The sequence below is a fragment of the Rhododendron vialii genome, chromosome 1a, assembly GCF_030253575.1.
Source record: "Rhododendron vialii isolate Sample 1 chromosome 1a, ASM3025357v1".
Classification (NCBI taxonomy): Eukaryota; Viridiplantae; Streptophyta; class Magnoliopsida; order Ericales; family Ericaceae; genus Rhododendron; species Rhododendron vialii.
In genome coordinates, this window is record NC_080557.1 from 37348221 (window position 1) to 37368349 (window position 20129).

At 39.1% G+C, this 20129-nt stretch overlaps 2 protein-coding genes across 2 annotated transcripts; one reads left to right on the forward strand and one right to left on the reverse strand.

The window, feature by feature from the left end:
* The first annotated feature begins 2108 nt into the window (after window positions 1-2108).
* LOC131298327 (ubiquitin-conjugating enzyme E2 20-like) lies at window positions 2109-4359 on the forward strand. Its single transcript, XM_058323760.1, has 6 exons — window positions 2109-2539; window positions 3095-3122; window positions 3236-3463; window positions 3636-3699; window positions 3810-3869; window positions 3959-4359. The coding sequence occupies exons 1-6, from the start codon at window positions 2424-2426 to the stop codon at window positions 4000-4002; spliced, it is 540 nt and encodes a 179-aa protein (XP_058179743.1). The 5' UTR covers window positions 2109-2423; the 3' UTR covers window positions 4003-4359.
* Window positions 4360-8550: 4191 nt separating this feature from the next.
* On the reverse strand, window positions 8551-15906 carry LOC131298162 (hexokinase-3-like). Its single transcript, XM_058323527.1, has 9 exons — window positions 15454-15906; window positions 13525-13684; window positions 13235-13417; window positions 12802-12876; window positions 11376-11531; window positions 11174-11272; window positions 10955-11082; window positions 9209-9290; window positions 8551-9108 (listed from the first exon to the last, which is right to left on the reverse strand). Exons 1-9 carry the CDS (start codon window positions 15723-15725, stop codon window positions 8728-8730), a joined length of 1536 nt encoding a protein of 511 aa, XP_058179510.1. The 5' UTR covers window positions 15726-15906; the 3' UTR covers window positions 8551-8727.
* Between the last annotated feature and the right edge of the window lie 4223 nt (window positions 15907-20129).

Genomic DNA, 20129 nt, shown 5'->3' on the forward strand with positions numbered 1-20129 from the left:
GGGCATATAACCAGGAATTTTTCTTCCATGCCTGAGTGGTAACGGGGCATGATGCCCCATATATAAATGTAGATCTTTAGATTGAATAACGGGTAAATCTCAGTCACTAGATCAAAATTATTCACAAACGAGATGGTTTTATGAATTTTTTTCAAAATATAGTAATTTTACTTGCAACACAAACTGATTTTACATACCATTTACTACGATCACACTTACTATAATGTATGGTCACACTTACCACACTGTATGGCCACACCTACTATCAGAGGGATTCAACCAATTGTGTTGAGATAAAAATAGGAAGATCCAACGGTTGAGGGAAAATGGGGGCATGGATGCCTTAAACCGGATGGGGCATTTCCTTTCTTTAAAATAGGGTGTTCTTCTCTTAGATGGGCTTATGTATTGTATTGGTTGAATTGTTGGACTTGATTATCTCGTGAACTCTCACAGTTGATGTAGTTTCCTGGATTGGTATTATGTAGTTCATACATAATGTAAATAATCTCTTCTATGGAAGGAAAAAAAAACCCCTCAGGCCAACAAAGACAATCATACATAATATAAATAATCTCTCCTATCGAAGGAAAAAAAAAACCCTCGTGCCAACAAAGACAACCATGAATAGGGTCTTCAAAGCTGGGGGAAAATGACTTTGCATCCGAAATGAATCCATAGCAGGTCAAGATAACGTTTAGGAAAAATTAGTCATAAGGATAGTAAAATAGTTTCTATTTAAGGCAAGACGTAAGCAAAATAATTTTTAGTTGAGGTCCTTCAACTTTTTGAGTTTTTTAGCTGAAAAGCCAAAACATGTTTAGGCATTTTTATAGGATTTTATGGTGCATTTTCCTATTACAAGATTTTAGTAGTTTTGGTACTTTCATAGGGTACTATAGAATTTTAAGCACTTCCATATATATGGTACCAGGGTTTTAGGCACTTTTATAGCGTACCCTAGAGTTTTAGGCACTTTCATAGGCAAATTTATCCTTATATTTGATTGCAAAAGATGCTTGTCCTTGAGCTCAAAAAATATAAATATGAGGAATTTTTGGCCAAGTCTCCCTTAAAACAAAGGAGAAGTAGGAAGACTTTGGGCGATTCATAATGGGGTATCTAGAATATCTATGTCTCTCATCAACAGAGCCGGTTCTGACTTTTTAGGAGTTTAAAGTAAAAATAAAAGATGGCGCCCTTTTATCGGACTATTATTAAAAGGTAAAAAAAGTATGAGGAGCCCTTGAAATTCAAGAATTTTTTGGAAACCTAAAGCGGCCGCAACTCAAGTTTTAGCTCAATGCCTGCTCTGCTCAACAACAACAACAACAAAAAAAGACTTCGAGTTTGGTCTCCTGTAATTTGGCTTTGAAAAAGATGAAATGTTGACCATCGGCACCGGCACATGATTAACGTGAATGTGGGAGAGCTAGGGTTTGCTCCCTGAGTAATTTTGTGTGCACTTTGCATGAGAAAGCCATGGACACTTTTGTCATTGCGCCGAAGGAAGGGACTCTGGATTGAATTGGTAATAATACAGAGTCCCGGCCCCTAGGTGTTGATGGTCCTGACTCACAATTCGATGGGCTTGTTATGCCCATACTATCAAAAAAAAAAAGAAGTTAATTTAGTAGTAAGTATTTCACATTCAGTGATAAGTATTATATATCTGGAATATTTATCACTCAATGTGAAATACTTACCACTAAAATGACTTTATAAGTATACGTTAACAAATAATTTGTATATCATAAAAAAAATTCCATATCATAAAAAAAATTCCATACTAAAGTGAAAGCAAATATTAGTAAAGGATTTGGGGTCTACATCATTAGAAGTCCAAATGTTCGATCCCATGGCTGAAGCGGGTTGTAAAATAAAGTGTTAATGTGAAGGCAATTTAGACCGCCCAAGCAGTGATTCAATTATTTAAATTTGTTCTTTTTCTCTCCTCATACCCCACTATTCTCTCTTCTTTTTTTCTCTTTTTAAAATCCAAACCTTCCAAAATATGTTTGGACGGTCCAGATCGCCAACCGATACACTGGAACCCAAAATTTTCGACCACTTTAAAAGTCCATGCCCATCTTTCAAAAAAAGGGAAATGGAAACTAGCCGTTGCAAGAAAGACAAAAAAAAAAAAACATGTACGCCGTGAGTGTAACGTTCAAAAAAGTGGGTGGAATTCCGAAGACAGAAACCCCTTTTATAACGTTATTCCAAATCAATTCAAACCCCCCTCACACTTTCTCCCGTCTACGTTTCTTTCTCTCAACGGGAAGAAGAGATCCAACTCACCGCTCTCTTCTTCTCTAAACACATCTCTCTCTCTCTCTCTCTCTCTCTCTCTCTCTCTCTCTCTCTCTCCCCGAATTATAGTCACTGGTAAATCTGCAGAGGGGGAGAGACACACGAAAACCATGACTACAATCAACAGGCAAGACAGCAACACGCCCGTGACCGCTCCCCCGATCGCTTCCTCCAAGCAACCACTCCCCACGGCGAAGACCGTCGATACACAGTCCGTTCGCAAGAGGTATGTATAACGTGTATATATACGTACACCCACATATCCACATATAGATCCCGCGGGTTTTCATTGGGTGTTCTTGTTTGGGGTTTTGGAAGTTTTGTTTTTCCGATCTGGGTTGTATGTTTGATTGGCCTTTCTTTTTGTTATCTATCTTGATTGGTTGCCGTGTGTTAGATTATTTGCTTCTTACACGGTCCAGTTGATCCTGCAATTAATGGGTTCTCTTTACTTTCGCTTCTCGAGTCGGGTTTTGTGTTTGCTTCTTGATTTGGGTTTCCTTCTATCTTGATTGGGGTCGCCTTGCATTTGATGCATTTTGTATCTGGAACCATCCGATTCACAAGTACCATACAAACTAATGAGGGGCTCACGTGGTGTCCGAAATTGGGTACATAAATCTGTGCATGCAAATTGGCCCAAACATTCGGTCACCAAAAAAATAAAACTTTCTTATTAGTAGTACGTTACGTAAAGTACAACGTTATTTTTAATCGTAGTTTTCCATTGCGAGTAAATTATTAATCATCTTTCTTTTGTGTTTTTGACTTCATTAAACAGGTTGCAATCTGAACTGATGGCATTAATGGTGAGCACTGAGCATACCACATACTACGTAGATTTGAATCATTTTGAGCATAGTGACATAGAACCAATAGTGTTCTCTAATAAATCTTTTCTCTTTTTTTGTGAATTGTAAAGATGAGTGGTGATTCTGGGATATCTGCATTCCCTGAGGAAGATAACCTATTCAACTGGAAAGGGACCATCTCTGGTAGCAAAGACACAGTCTTTGAAGGGACAGAGTACAAGCTATCCCTATCTTTTCCCAATGATTACCCATTCAAGTCCCCGAAGGTCAAGTTCGAGACTTCCTGCTTCCACCCCAATGTCGATGTTTTTGGAAACATATGCCTCGACATTCTTCAGGTGAACTATATCAACAAGACTATCTTGGTGTATCTTTGATCTGATTTAGCCTTCAATTTCGCCGGTCATGCGACAAACTAGCATACAACTTTCACAATTTTTTAGCTACTAAGAGTACCCATTTGAGTATTGTTTTTTGCTTTTCTGATATTCTTTCATCTGATTCTTTTAGGATAAGTGGTCATCGGCGTACGATGTGAGGACCATACTGATTTCTATCCAGAGTCTGCTTGGAGGTAATTTAGAAATTCAACTAAGCTAGTTTAGAGAATATCCATTTATTGATTTTTGCGATATACTTTGATCTCACTTATTACTTTTCTTTTTGCCCATGTTGAACATCCAGAACCAAACACAGCCTCACCTCTAAACACTCAAGCAGCGTCGCTTTGGGGCAACCAGGAAGGTTAGAAATTGTTGTTGTTTGGGTGTTTTTCTTCCTGTCCACTTTCTTTCTCCTCTGAATTGAATTTATATTTCTTGGGTATTTTGCAGAATACAGGAAGATGGTGGAGAAGTTATACAAGCCTGTTGCCTAGCTCTAGAGATGTTAAAGGGGCTTGGAAGTTAGGCACTCAATTTCCTTCTTTCTTCTGTGAGGAAAGAAAGGTTCAACAGAGATTGTTTCACATGTTCCATTAATTTTCTTGAATTTTTCTTGTCACAGAAAAGAGAGTTTGAAACAATTCATGTGTTGATTTGTTTGGGGTTTTTTTCAAATGGAGGAAAAGGTTAGATGTGCTGATCACTCCTTTGTGTGTGTTTTACCTATCGTTGTGCGTAAATGGGACTGCTAATTTAGTTCTTACAAGTTGTCAGAAAGCAAAATCCTTGAATCTGTAGTATTGATTGGAGTGGATTGGATTGGATTTTTGCGAATGAAACTCAATTAGCAATTATTGTCCAAAACATTTCGGTGAAAAAGCTCGAGAGTGACCATTTCATAAAAAGCTTATTTCAAAAGACAAACAAAGAAAGTATACGCCAGAGAGCACACTCGTTAAGCTTGAAGCTAATGCATCAATCAAATATGGCAACTCTCAAAGCACAAATGTTTGAAAATCCAAGGGCCAAACGTGGTTATTCAGGTTGCCCCATCGTCCCACTTGTCGATCTTGAGACCTCAGTTGTTTGAGGTTAATGTATACTATTTGAAATGTGCCTCCATTAATTTGCATCCGCTGGTGCGTCGATTGTGCCACCAACAAACTCAGGCATGTTCTTGACGCGCGGAGCCATTGTCATGGCACGAAGCTATGTTCTGTAATTGTCTCCTGTGAGAGGCAGATAGACAAGGACGGCTGTGGGATCATCAAAATGATGATGAAGAAGGGATCATCATTTGATCCTTGATCTTCAGTGTTGAGAACTTCTTTGTCCACATTATTTGCCCTTTTTGTCGAGAGACAAATCTTTCACTACTCCAATACCATGTCAAGAAAATAACATGAAAGAAATATGGAATTGGTTAAATGTTTTCATCTTCGTTTATTGAGATGACCCTGTATATATAATGTTTGAACAAATTTACCCTTTCTATATTGCTAACAAATCCCACAAGCGCAACCTATGTAGCACGAACACTTTGTCAGAGATCACGTACAGGTGTCGGACACCGACACTCTCTGGACACGTTTCCGACACTCATTTCCAAGTGTCCTAGTTTTTTATCAATGTTTTCCATTTGGACACTCCGGGACACTTGGAAAATAAGTCGGGGTTGATAAAAGAAATAATAGGATCTAATTAAAACTTGGGGAAGTTATATTTTTTGGGTGATGGATGATGGATTATTTGGTTAAAAAGGCACACAAATGATCGAATGCTTTTAGTCGAAATACTTTTATGAATGATATGAGGATGGTTATATTGTAACGTATATGTGGTGTTGCATATTTACAATTAGAACCTTAATTGTTTTACTTTTTCTCTTCATGTGATAGTATACATATATTGTTGGAAAAATTGTCTGCTGCAAATTCTGAAATGTTGGCGAAACCTCCACAAATGCTGAAATACGCTCCGAGTCACGACTATGTTGCTTTCCTAAAGACAGTATTTGCCCCCACCAGATGGTATGCAAAGGGTTACAGCAAATCTGCCTTCAAGATAAATCGAAGCCCGAACTCGAAGTTCTTTCTGTTTGCGTTTGCACAAACGAAACGGACAAAATACCTGCTAAACGGAAATGAGAACCGAGAACCACTGCGTTCTGTTTTCTGCAGCAAAATAGAATGCAGAATGAATGCTAGGAAGTATATAGAGAGATGTGGAATTTTGGATTTTTTGTGTGAATCTATGAGCACTGGATTCTGCTAAGTAGTGGTCTATTTATAGGCCACTACGCACCCATTGAGAATGGGTATGCACCCGATCTAATCTGACCGTTGGATCAGATCCTATGGTCCAAATCGATCAGTCACACCGAACTGGTGTGCTGTTTCACTCACACCCAATCGGATTTGATCCAATCCGTTGGATCGAGCCCATTCGCGGCCGACGGCTGCGATCGCAACTCCACGGACCAGCGCACCCGTACGCACGAGTTGCACCCGATCGGAACCACCCCGTGTGACTCACCTGCCACGCGTGTGACACGCGGCATCCTCGTCAGCGCATCCTCGTCAGCGCCACCTTACTGCCAACACGCAATAAGAAATGGCGCCTAGCGCTGACGTGCTAAGTGCGCTGCTAAAGCACAATGCACCACAGCCCACGCGCGCGCGTGCGTGTGTACCAGCTCTGCCGGTACCAAAGGGCTGCACCACACTAGATCATTAGTTACTTACATTAGGAATGTTTCCTAATATATACCACTCCAACATCTCTCAGCTAACCAATGTGGGACAAAGCTCACAAAGAGGAAAACAAGCATTCTAAGGAAACAAAGGAAATTTACAAAACCAAAACCGATGACTCTTTTATTTTGAAAATCTCTAACATATATGCTTTTTAAAACGTGTCCCCTAACGTGTCGTGTCCTCCATTTTTTAAAATTCGCGTGTCGGAGTGTCAATGTCATGTCACGTGTCCATTTCGGTGCTACATAGAGCGCAACTAATAAAATCAAAATCTACAATAGAAACTCTAGAAATGATTTGCAAATATGAAGGATTGATTTCGGCTTGATTTTTTTTTTTTATCGGAATTTAGGCTTGATCGACGAAGATTGATTTTTCTTCTATCTTATTTCCCCCGTGTGAAATGGAAAAGTAGGCAAAAACAAATTGTCGCGCTTAGGAAACAATGACTGCAACGATTTGGTAAGTTCTTGGATCCTTAAAGCCTACAAAAGGTTGAAGTCCATGCAAATATTTATATGCTGATACTGCCAGACAGATGAGGCTAGCTAGACCTGAGTGATCGTTTCACACAGACAAATGCGCCAAAAATCAATCAACTCAAATAGTGCATCGCAACTCTGAAACAAGAAGATGCATTTGTTTCTACTTATTTCACAAAGATGAAGGCGTTATGGGATGAGCTGAACGCGCTTATAATGGTGAAACCATGTAGCACATGTGGCCATGAAAAGCCAAGTGCAATTCAACGACGACAGCATCGTGCAATGGAGTTTGTTCAAGTGCTCCGCAAGCGATATTCAACCATTCCGCAGATCAGGGATTGAAACAATTTCTTGCTGAGAATCTTTTCATCAAAGACCTTGGCAGTTGAAATATCTCCTTGGTATTGAGGTTACAATCATCACCAAGGTATCTTGTGTCAAGACAGGTATACATTGGACTTTCTTAAAGATGCAGGATACTTGGCGCTAAGCCCTCTACTTGTCCCATGCAACACCACCTTCATTTGGCTTCTAATGATGGTAAATCTTCATCTGACCCTTCTGCAAGTCATCTACTCGTAGAACGTCTCATATACCTCACGGTTACTCGACCCGATAATGCTTATTCCGCATACATTCTAAGCCAGGTTCTGCGCGACCCTCGCAGTACTGCCCAAATGGTTGAAGCCATTTATGTACCGGTATCTCAAAGGTACACCTGGGAAAGCCATATTGCTTTCTTCATCTACTTCACTCACCTAGAGTGGTTTCTGTGATTCTGGTTGGATAGGTGACCTTATGACACGTTGTGTACCGTGTTTGCATTCTACTTGGTTCTAACCTTTATTTCATGGGAAACGAAGAAGCTAACTATTGGGTCTCGCTCCTTTGCTGAAACAGAGTATCGTGCTATGGCAACGTCACATCCAAACTTCGATGGTTGACATACCTTTCGAGTGATCTCGGTATCCCTCATTCATCACCATAAATTCTCTAATGTGATAACCAAGCAACAACTCAAAGTGCTAAGAATCGTGTCTCATGAGTACCATACAAAACCAAAAAACTTCATTGTCATTTCGTCCACGAGAAAACCCAATCCAAGTTGATTTCTCCCTATTATATCAGGTCATCGGATCAAATTGCTGACATTTTTACTAAACCTTTGGGTAAGTATATATCCTTTCACCATCTCAAACGAATCTCCAAATCTCAGCAGCTTAAAATTAATCCTCGATATGGTTCAAATTACCCCGTTTGTTTTGCGATCTTGGACTCTCTCTGTACACGGTCCCTAATAAATTCTCTCAATCATTACTCTCATTTCTCTCTATACTCATTACCCAAAATCCAAAAACCAAATCCTAAAACAAACATGGACACAGCCCTAGAGTTTGTTTATCCTAGATTTGGATTTTACTTGCTGTGTTTGTGGAATTTTTAGCTGTATAGAAGTCAATATATGGTTTTTCTTTTTTTTAAACTTAGGTCAATATATTGTTACATGACACACAAACACATGAGGATCACACAAACACAAGAGGATCAATGCAGGGTTCTCGCTATACATGAGGAGAGAGAGATAACCTTTAACCACATGTTTTCTTCTATATGTTATTTTCTTACTCCAATAGAAACGGCTAAAATAGCTTCATTGCAAAAAGATGGGTTATGTCTAGTCTCTAGAAGTCCCTTACAAACTGCATAATGGAGCTTGTATTCCAAGTGCGTAATGGAGTTGGTATTGTAAAGTAAAAGACATAACCAAAAAAATACTCTCAAAATCACAATACAACAACAGTTCAACAAATGAATTAAACCTTCATAAATAAGAGAGGAAACTTGTTAAACAAACAAGAACCACCTTTCCATACATGACACATATACACAACCCTTTCCTTTCTCATATATAACTATAATCGAAAACAAATTCTACAATTTACAGGAGCTATACATATATAATTATAAATATATGTATCTATAGCAACTGTACGGTATCCACATTGGGAGACGAATAAGCTGCCGCCAGGAGGGCCGCTCCGATGCCCGATCCATCTTCTGTATCTTTAAGAATGACATGGGGTGAAATTTCTTCCCCTAAGATTTCAGTCACGGCTTCATTCAAGTATTCTCTGAACATGGAGTAATTAGTGTACAATCCTCCCTCAACCGCCACAACCGTTCTTCTTACCTTGCTAAGGCCTTTTGTTCTTCCGCTCGTGACGCCACCACTTCCGTCCCGTCCGATCTTTTTCAAGATGCCCACAATGCCAGCAGCTGCCAATCGGGCAGCCCTGCGGGTCACCACATCGCATACCTTTACAATGAGCTTCCGAACTTTTAGAGGGACATCAGGGATCTGAAATTTAAAGGGTAAAAGAACACCAAATAGAAAATATAAGAAAATCGAGCAATTCAATGATGGCAGCCAAATTCGGAAGTGATGCAAACCGATATACCTCAAGATCGTCATTCAAAATTCTGGCTACTTCCCTCAAGTCGGGGGAGTCATCCTCATGCATAGCAGCCATCAATGGAGTCCTGACATTTTAGAGGGGTCAGTGGTATGGAGTTTGTACTAAAGCAGGGCATTAAGTTCAGTGGGACAGCCTTTGCCAGGGCACCCTTAGCTGATAGCAGGGCATTAAGTTATGCAAAAGAAGTTGATACTGACAGTGCATATCAAGTTGTTCTTTTTCCTTTTCCTACTCGAGAGAGAGAGAGAGAGAGAGAGAGAGAGAGAGAGAGAGAGAGAGAGATGTCAAGTTGTCCAAAATCTAGGGGGTGTTCACGATCCAGAAACTAATAGTCAATCGGCTTTATTTCACCATGTTTCCCCTTACAACTCTCTTAATTCCTCAACAATCACAACCACAACATGGTGATTACCATCTGTATTCATTCCAAGAGCCCTTGCACATGCAGAACCTCTATGGAAAGGAGACAGAAACCTTCAAGCAGATGAAATAAACCTGAACTTATTCTTCCCAAGATTAAGTAGAGCTCAGTTAAGAGTTTAATTTTCGATTCTCTCTCCGGTTGAAGTACACGGGCAAAATGATATGGCACGTATATACTAGAAGTGATCTTGAAAACCGTGACTACCTTCTGCTCCGAAACTTAAAGCCATCCACGTATCTACTGACATTATCCGCGCAGACCACAACTTCAAAGTAAAAATATAAACCATTATTTTTTGAAAAATTTTCCGCTCAATTTAATCTAACATTCAAACATGGAAAATAATGGATTCACTAGGTTTCCCTACACTTGGGCAGTCTCATTTTACTTATAAGCTTCCACATATTCGTGTCGACACGAGTTCCTTAACTGGAAAGCCATGAATCAAGCATCCATATTCACCTCATCTTATTGCCAGATACATGATTAATTCCATTTATCAAAGCTTTGAATATTCTTCCAACCGTAAATACTTTTCTTTTCCCCTGTTAGACCAGAGTTACTAATAAAAATCACTTATTCATAATTAATCAAAATAACTTTGATATTCCATGGAGAGTTGCACCTAGATGTGTCGTTGTGCCAGGTTAAACCAATAGAAAGAAAATCATCTATGAAATTACAGAAGTCCAAATGAGAAAACATTATTCAGCTTTTAGAATCCTAGAAATGGTAACACAATCACCACTATAAACAGGAAAAAAGAAAACATAGCTAGAAGTCTACATGAAAGTAATAATTTTCTTATCATTTCAAATTCCAGTGAAATCGGTTTTCCTAGACGCACTTGCTAGATGTCCTAATAACAGCCAACTGCTCAGGAGGACCCCTTGAGGCTGGAGATCTAATGGTTGAAGAAGGAATTTAATTTGATCAAGCCCCAACCACATATATTACATAATTTCAAATTGTTAAGGTTAAGCTTCACTTAGAGTGTGCTGGACATAGTAACTCGACGGGCTAAACAACGGAGAGGGCGCCCAGTAAGGAAAGGTGTACCAAATACCAATTGCATGTCTACGAATTAAAGACAAACAAAATTAGTTAAGATTGCAAGTTACACACCTTAAAAAAAGATAACTAATTTAGGATGGAAACTACATAAGGCTTTGATTTTCATGTGTCTCTCGCTCGCACACATGTGCGCGCGCGCGCGCGCGAGAGAGAGAGAGAGAGAGAGAGAGAGAGAGAGAGAGAGAGAGAGAGAGAGAGAGAGGGAGGGAGGGAGGAAAAAAGGTATATACCTTAAACTCAAAGGTGCTGATAGTTTCGAAGATATTGGTCCAAAACTATCCGACTCCTCCGACATCCTAAGAATTACTCTTCTCACGATCTCACCAAGATACATTCCTGATACCATTTTCTCAAAACCCTGCATCAAGATCCTTACAGTTGCATTACTCACAAGATTGATGGATGAAAGAGGGAGAAAGAAAAAGACGTTACCAGCAACTGAGCCTTACTTGGTCATTAGGGTTTGGGCTATTGGCATCTAAGTCAACATCGTAGGATGTTCTTGGCAAATGAGATGACCAGAAATTCCCCCATTCCATGTTAACTACCTAATTACGAAATTTTAAAACACAAGTACAAGCAGTTATCTTTCTGCCAAATTTCAGCATCAGCCACATAAGATATGGCACTGGAAAACCGAAGAAAAGATACCATGCATCCTGATGTAGTAAGCAAGCCTTGACATTTAATGATAGCATCTGCCCGTTCTAAATAGCATGCATTTGTACCCGTCCCAATTATCACTGCAGCAACTGTGTCTTCGTCATGATAATGTGCAAGTGCCAATGTCCCGACAGTATCATTTACCTAAACACAAAATTAGACCAAAATTCCTAGTAAATGTCACAAGTAACAGACTCACATAAGCGCATTTTAAAGCATATATGCATGTTTATTACCCATACGACACACAAATATTGGGACCATGTAATTCCAATTCATGCAAGATGAGACCATATGAACTTGTAGTATATGAGTTAAAGACTAGGCATAACTAACACAGAGTTGAAGGAATAAAAACCCTGAATATCCAAATAAAATCATAACTTCATTGTAAACATAGTACAATCACAATAGAAAGAGGGACAAAAATGGTCTTTAAGAAGTGAAGGACAAACCAATATTATCACGGTCTAAATGATAGAAGAGTTCAAAAGGATTATGGATTGAGGAAAAATGGAACTCAAGTGAGTATTCTCAGTGTTCTCAAGAAATGCAAATAAAAATCTCCATCCAAAAGGTACTTAGCAACCTCCTGAGCTCTTGAAAAGGGAAGGTGACTCTCAAAACCAAAAGGAAAAATGCTCTTGTAAGATATAGCTAGTGAAACCAAAGCATGCCAGGTTGGTAAGAGTTGGATGAAAGCCGAAAGCAAACTTAAAAAAATGATACGTACTAAAAGAAACAAACATATTGAGGACTATTGACGATATAGTGTGTTTTCCTCAAATTCCGTAGCAAACTTTCATCTTGACTCCACGTCAGCAGTCATAGATTAGTATCATATACCAAACTGCTTCAAAGCATGCATGCAGCCGTGCAGTCAAAGCTAACAGTGCATATACAGCCTATTTCACAGATGGATAACATGCATTTCCCATATTTTTCACTTCTGAATGAACCTTTTAAAACTATGAATACCTAATAATACAAAAAAGAACAAAAACAATAATATCTGCAAAAAAAAAACTGAAGCAACATAATAAGCAATCAAGTAGTGGTTCCGTCAATAATTATTAAGCTCAATATCAAAGATTTGGAACAACTCAGTAATAGGAAATCTACACATCTTCCAACAGGTAACAATAGCAAACATACACACACCAAACATATTAGTAGACAACTAAATTACCAGCCAATCTTCTACAAACAGCAAGAATGTGAATGCAGTATCACCAATTGAGCATTTTAGCAGGAGTTCTAACTTCTAAGACCTTTAGGGGAATATCTGCAAGGTGTCCCTCCAGGGTAGGGAAAGACACTCATATGCATAGGGCTACGAAAATATTTATTTCACACTCAGCAAAAGAACATTCAGACCGCAAAACAACTTTAAAGGAAATTGAAAAGTACTTACCAAAGCTGCTACTCGCATATTTAGGCCTATCTTAGACATTGCTTGCTGTAAAGGTTCAGAAACATCTTTTCCTACCTGAAAAGAGAACAATTTTTGGGCTATATTAGCTCCAGCCTCCAAACTAATCTCTTGAATAAACCATTAAAACAATCCCAGATTTTTCTGCAATGGTCCATCTCTCAGAGAAAAGTAAATTTTATGATTACTAAGACCACAATGTGAACAGATTAACTGAGGTTGTGTATACAGTACAGCTACAACCCAGTCCCACCTGTTGGGCTCAATTAGTTTGAGTGCTACCCATAGAACAAATATCGCTCAACTGGAGATGTAAATTCTTGTTTTGCCAACTGAAGAGGAAAGCTTCCTACATAAATTGCAGCCTACAACAATTAAATATGAGCACATCTTATTGGATCATTATTCAACTAACCATGTCTTCTATGGCAAAACCTTTGGTCCATTTGATCAGAATGCCTGACAAGATAGACATTTGCTTCACGGGAAACGAAAATGTAAACCCGAGTTCCATACTTTTGACTGCTGATAGTTCAGAAAATCCTTCTTCCTTTTCCACAAACTGCTTTAGCAATGAAGCAATAAAATCAAAGAGATCCTGCGAGGAAAAAATGGCATCTCCAGTTATATTACTTCCATCAAAAGATCAAAACTTGAAAAAATGTGCTCAGGGGTAAGAGAACAATGGGTTACAAACTCAATCACCTCGCTTGTGCTTGTCATTAGATGTGGAGGAATAGCTTGTCGATCCACATCATGTCTAAGGATAGCAGACCTATCACTGCTATTACCCCCGAGCTGAACTCGCAAGACCCTGAAATTAGTACCTCCAAGATCCAGCGCATAATAGGTGCCCTTCTCACTCCTGAAGGAGATTCAGTAATAACCAAAGGTAAGTATAACTAAAAGAAAATGGGGGGAACAAAGAGGATGACAATTATGAACACTAAAGTTAAGTAAATCATTTCTTGGCAACCAGCAGTGGAGTCAAAGACGGTCCATGTCAAGTTTAAAACAACAAAAGAGTCTCGTATGTCTGCTGTTAACAAGAAGAAAATAAATGATGACACTCCAGAACTCAAATCATTTTACTTTCTTGCAATGTCACTGCCCATCCGCGGTTATCTCAGTGATGAGATCCGTACTTGCTAACAACAGACAAACCATTGTGCATTCTGCGGAGAAACCAAATCTCAGCTATAATTCCTTAAGTTTGGCAACGTGAATCTTTCTTGATTCCAGAAGCATTTGTAAACTGCTTTTCGACGCATGAAAATTATACTACAAAATAAAACAATATGCACATCTACCAGAAGATATTTACAGGAATACGAAAAAAAAAGAGAATTGACATATCAAGGGTCAATTATTCCAGCTATGATTTGTCATTATAAACACGTTATATAACAAAACCTATAAAAGGTTACCAGCCGATACCATTTCGGGAGCCCCAGGCTTAGGATTCCCAGCTTTACAGTTTCAAACGAGAATATAAGGTAAATGGGAAAAAGAAACACTACAAATTCTATTTGCCAGATGCTTAAAGTTTCCCACAAATGTTCTCCAATAAATCCTTGATAAGAATGCTCCATCACCATACAGAATATCAAAAAAACAGGGTAGACAACTAATTTCAAAATCATAAAATGAGAAAACAAACTGTGAGTGAGCTATTAATCTCTCAATCAGAGAAAAAAAAAACCCTTTTATACGAGTATCACAAAAAAAGAAGAAACCACGATATTAACAATTCTGCCCCTAAAACAGTGGCACAACCCAAAGAGGAATCCAAAGCACCAACCAATCAAAACTATCAAACTTGGACAGCCAAGATAGATGAGGAGACATAAAGGAAGCACTCCCATGATAATCTCAGCTTGAAACAAGAATGGAAAGAATAGTAGACACTAACCAAAACAAAAATCAGACTTAAACAGGCTAAAAAATTCACATTACCAAAACATGTTTGAAGAATGTTAGGAGAAATCCCACAAAAGTTTAAAAAACATATCCCAATTCGACGGCAATCAGAAATCAGAAAAAAAAAAAAAAAAAAAGATTCTAATACGATATACACAAAAATAACAAATTGGCAGAAAACAAACAAATGAGCTGATCCAATGGTACTCGTACAAGATTAAAAAAGAAAAAAGAAAAAGAAGCATCTCTCTAGTCTCCACGCCTGACTCAACTGCGACCTAAATTTAATCAGAGTCAATAAAACCCATAACATCAATCAACTCCTCAATGGGTTTTACCCAAATTTTCCAAAAGAGAGACATTTTATCCTTTTTTATAACCAGGTGTCCATGAGCTTACGCACTGCCCACTTGCAGGTGTCCAATTGAAGCCGGAGCAAAGCTCAAGAGACACTTTTATCGATCAAATTCTAGAACCATCCTATGTAATTTTCAAATGTACCACTAACCACTTAACAAAGCTTTTACCCAACTTTTACCCGAAAACTAGAGCTTACACAGTGGGTTTTTTCACGCCAGATGAAATTTTTCACTCAAATTAACTAAAAATTTGTCTAAAAAATCCGTAAATTGAATCAGAGAAACACAGGAGAGTGCACGATATAGATATATATACAGGAGGTTTACGTAATATGGGACTATATATTTATTATACCCATTGGGGAGAGCGTCGACGAAGGTGAGGAGCATCTTGAGCTTGCTCCCGCCCTCGGAGGCCAGACCGGCGTGCATCTCCACCGCCATGGCGTCCACCACCTGCCTCAGCCGCCCCACGTGCGTCCCGCACGCCTCCTCAAACTCCTCAAGCACCGCCACCACCCTCCTCCACCGCCTCCGCCGCCTCACCCTCCTCCCCACCATCACCGCCGCCACCGCGCACGTCGCCACCGCCACCCCCGCCGCCACTCCCAACCCTACCTTCCCCATCCTCCAAACCCTCCCCCTCACGCCATCGATAAAACGACGGCGTTTTCAACTAACCGGAAAAAAAAACTGTTCGTACTCGTCGGTCGATTTTGTCCCTCCGGCGGAGAAAAGGTAGAGAGAGAGAGAGGAGTTGGGGGGGAGGAAAGAGAGGGAGTTGGGGGGCGGTCTTCGCTTCGGCACTAAAGTAGTGTTGGAAAGCGAACCATGGATACTTATAATGAGGTGGAAAGACGGATTTGCCCTCGGGCTAATGTGGGAATGCCGGATTTGTGGACTTTATGGGAGGGTTTGATTGATTATTGTTAAATTCCATTTTACTGCCCGTTTAAAGATTGGGGATTATGAAAATCTGTAATTAATGATTTTGTCTTTGTGAGGTGGGGCCCCACGGGGGGCAGTTTTGAATCTTCAAAGGGACAATTCTATTCCCACCCACATTTTTTCTCACCTCCCTCTCCAACCTTATCAAACTAGTTGTAGGTATTTTATCTCTATGGTTTGGCCATTTTGCATATTATCTTCCTGTGTTTCACTCATAACCATTTCACCCACGTATGGTTTTGGGGGGTTAAATTGGTGTTTTCATAGTGATTTTAGGGGAGAAGATGAAACAATGGTATTATTGTCTTTTTAACATACTATACTTTTGGAGGCAAGTGTAGTTTTTCATGCCATAAATGCACTAGGAGCGCGTAAGGCAAACGCACAATTACTTTGGACGGAATGTCTAACGGTTGCATTTTACTCCAAAACCATAGGTGGGTGGTGCATGGGCGGAGGAGGGACAAGTGGGGTCACTCACTTTGATTTTTCACAATAACATTTGATAGTTTGCAACCAAAATTTTCTATTTTGACCCCATCAAAAATCTCTAAATTGTCCAACTTGTTTTAAATGCGTAGAAATCCCAATCGTTTTCTTCTTTTCAAGAGTTGATAGTGCTAGAATTAAAACTATCATGCATTATTTTTCAAATATAACAAGTCTTTTGGGGCTAACTATGAGGCAAAAATCAATTATTAGTGCATTTTCGATCTTATAATTTGCCTCTTAATTTAGTTATTTTTGGACTTGTGCGTAGAAAAAATATATTGCATATGAATCTAATTTTTGACCCCACTAATCAAAATTCCTAGATCCACCCCTAGGCGGGTGAAGTGATTATGAGTAAAACACAGAGAGGTCATTTGCAATATGGCCAAACCACATGGAGGTATTCTACCTTTTGCCCAAAAAATAAAAATTGTACCCATTTTCACAGTAAAATTTGACTCCTCTACAATTCTTTTAAAATTGGAGAAACGATATACATCAGCGAGGGTTAGCAGGATATTAGTTTGTCTCGGTGGGACTCGAACTCATATCACCACTGAGAAAAAAAATGAGAACCAACTCGACAAGCTTGTCTCAAACTCTAATCCATATTCAAGGGGTTTGATTTTAGCATTAAACTCAGCACGTTTTATGCCCACATGAATTTTTTTTTTTTTAACAACAATATGGCCATGTGGTTGACCTTATCGAATTTGTATTCCTTTTTCCATTTTTCCTCACATACTTACTCTCTCGAGTAGCCCTCAACGCACCAAAAAATTGTATTGGTGGGGACACCGTCCAACACATGCAACTTTGTAGCTAAAATAAATAACAAGGCCAAAATATTATGAATAATAATGAAAATGTTACGAATCGTACTACTGAAAAGTTATGAATTCTAGAACAAAAGTTACGAAACACTCTAAAATGTTATAAATGAACCGCAAAATAGGTGCATATGGTACACCCTTTTAAGAGGTGTGTATTGTAGACTTTCCCAACAAAATTATATCTTTCTTCTTTTTTGTAAGAATCTGAAACACCTTAATGCTTCGTTCTAAAAGAATCATCTTCAACCCAAGATAGAGGAATTGTTGATAGATTTAAGATTATAAAGAGAGAAATAAGAACGAAGGTAAAAAGGAGGTTGGCTTGACTTCAATTTTGTTATGATCAAATAATAATTGTAACTCCGTAAACAAGTGTTATTTTGGAGGCAAAAATTCAATGAATGGAAGCTTGCTTCCTGGTAACGGCCACAAAGGTGTCTTAACACCCTTCTCTATCACATTTTTAGGTGATACTCATACATTTTAGTCTTGATTCCACGTGAACATGTGGTGGAGAATAGTGTTGATACATCAGGTAACGAAACCCCAATAACACTTGAATAATTTTTCCTTGTTTTAAAGTGGTATACTACAATATTACAAATGTATGAATAAAAAAAACCCAAAATTCGGATGGGGGCCGTGCCCCCACTGGCCTTAAGTTATCTCTACCGCTGCCTCAACGTCAATTCATCACCTTTGAGAATCAAGCATCATCGTTGAATTTCTTCATTTTCAGATCACTTACACCACGAATGTTGTCACTTGTCACATCATATTTTTATCAAGAATTGCTGTAATGTTCTTTCCTGCGAGGTTTGCAGTAGCCCTCATTGCCACCCTTACATTTGATTTCATCAAATGCTATTGATTACATGAGATGCTAGCAATGGAGATTGGATTTGGGTTCCAATCAAAAGGGGCAATGAGGATGGGTCGTTGGGCAGAGGATTTTTTGGTTTAGGCTAGTTGTTCATAGGAGCTAGTTTCTTTTGTTTTTGTAGGCATAGGGGTTGAAGTGTTAAATTTTGGCCCTTAGGGCCTATTTGGATGGGGCTACCTAAGGGGTATTAGTAATACCCCCTCTGAAGACCGTGGGTCCATGGTTAAGCCATGGTTTGAGAACACATTTTGCCAGGTATTAGCTAAATTATGGATTCTCTTGTACCTCCTAATACCCCCGGCAGGGGATTATTTATGGGAAGGTTTTGAGGTGTTATTACATAATACCTCCTCTTTCTTCTATTTCAACTACAAAACAATTTTATCCTCCCATTTATTCCTCATCCAAATCCCCGTCACATCAATGTGGGTCCACCATTCTTATATAATACCCCCTACTATCTTATTCTCCCTTCATAATTAATACTACTCCCAATCCTTACCCCGCATTCAAACGGGCCCTTAGATCAATACATTAGTAACTACCAAGTACAACACTTAACTTGCCAAAGTTTCTACATCGGTTGATAGATCTCAACAACATTTGACCTTAAGCTTTTTGTACTCACCATTCATATTACGAAGTTGTATTGATTTTTTCGTCCAGTCATCAACGATTGAGACTTTGTCCCTTTGTTCGCTTAGTCAAAATTGAACATGCATCAAGACATTTGAATTAGATGTGAAATTCCAAAACCATCACTTACATATTACTCTAAATAACAGAATAACTTGCATATCTTCTTGTCTATTTTGCTTAACTAGTCCAGGGTTAGGGTTGAATTGGAGGAGAAATCAACCGATGGATGGGATAGAGTTTAGGACAAATCAAGTGACGGTTGAGATGATCTTAGAATTAACGAGATTAAGGTTAAGGGGACTTTTAGAAATGATGCGAAGAACAACGGTGATTGGTAGGAATACTTTCAGTGAGCTCAAGTGGATAAGAGTTCGGTGAGATAATAGCTGCTTGGCACCAATGATGACTTGCCATGTCTCAGTTAGGATTACGATTTGGCGGGTGATCGAGCAAGGGTGAGGTTTTTCCGAGCTCAAATCCGGAAAGAAAACCGTAAATAAAATTGTTTCCATAGGTGCACCAAGAAGTAGGGGGGGGTGTAGAAAAAGGAGTGGGAATAGAATCTCCCGTAGGGCTTAGACTTTCGGTGAACAAAATTGACACTGAGGGAGAGTGATACTACCGTTGTTGCCATTTGGCTTTTGGGAAAGGCTTGAAAGGTACAGTTGATTTAATTGAATCCCTTGATGGAGACCTTTCCATTGGGGAATGGAATGTGACAGGGGTCTAATGACCCCAATGCCTTGTGAAGAAATTGAATTGTTTTTCACCACCCCCCCAGGAGGATTGGGCATATTACTAATTTAGTAGTATTTTGAAGTGACTTGTAAATCTCTCATGTGTGTGGACTGGAATTCAGTTCATGTGCATAAAAACAAAATACTAACTCGGAATCGGAACCACAAGAGATTAGGTCTATTGGCGTAAGTGTTTGTCCTTCATAAGGTTGGTCGCATGTTCGAATTCTACGGAAATCCAACATTTCAAACATTAGGGTCACTAGAGACTTTGTCCGGTCGCCAGCTGTAGTATCCAAGAAATTAATCGATGTGCGCGCAAACTAGCCGGACGTCCAGTTAATGAAGATATATGTATACACTAAATAAATTGGTCTTTGGGAAGTCTTTCATTAGGATTTAAGGGGTACACTTTTAGGTGTTTGCGGTGTCCTCCACTTTGTCTTTGTCCTGTATTTGGATTTTGAATTTGTGGGAGCAGTAATATTGAACGCTAGAT

What these genes read in the sequence shown, in the direction of transcription:
- LOC131298327 (XM_058323760.1), top strand. Translation starts at nt 2,424, where the DNA reads ATGACTACAATCAACAGGCAAGACAGCAACACGCCCGTGACCGCTCCC. An exon ending in TATCCAGAGTCTGCTTGGAG is followed by an intron (nt 3,700 to 3,809) that starts GTAATTTAGAAA and finishes TTGAACATCCAG; the next exon opens with AACCAAACACAGCCTCACCT. An exon ending in GCTTTGGGGCAACCAGGAAG is followed by an intron (nt 3,870 to 3,958) that starts GTTAGAAATTGT and finishes GGTATTTTGCAG; the next exon opens with AATACAGGAAGATGGTGGAG.
- LOC131298162 (XM_058323527.1), bottom strand. Translation starts at nt 15,725, where the DNA reads ATGGGGAAGGTAGGGTTGGGAGTGGCGGCGGGGGTGGCGGTGGCGACG. An exon ending in ATATGCGAGTAGCAGCTTTG is followed by an intron (nt 11,532 to 12,801) that starts GTAAGTACTTTT and finishes TTTTGTGTTTAG; the next exon opens with GTAAATGATACTGTCGGGAC. An exon ending in TCAGCACCTTTGAGTTTAAG is followed by an intron (nt 9,291 to 10,954) that starts GTATATACCTTT and finishes CTAAAATGTCAG; the next exon opens with GACTCCATTGATGGCTGCTA.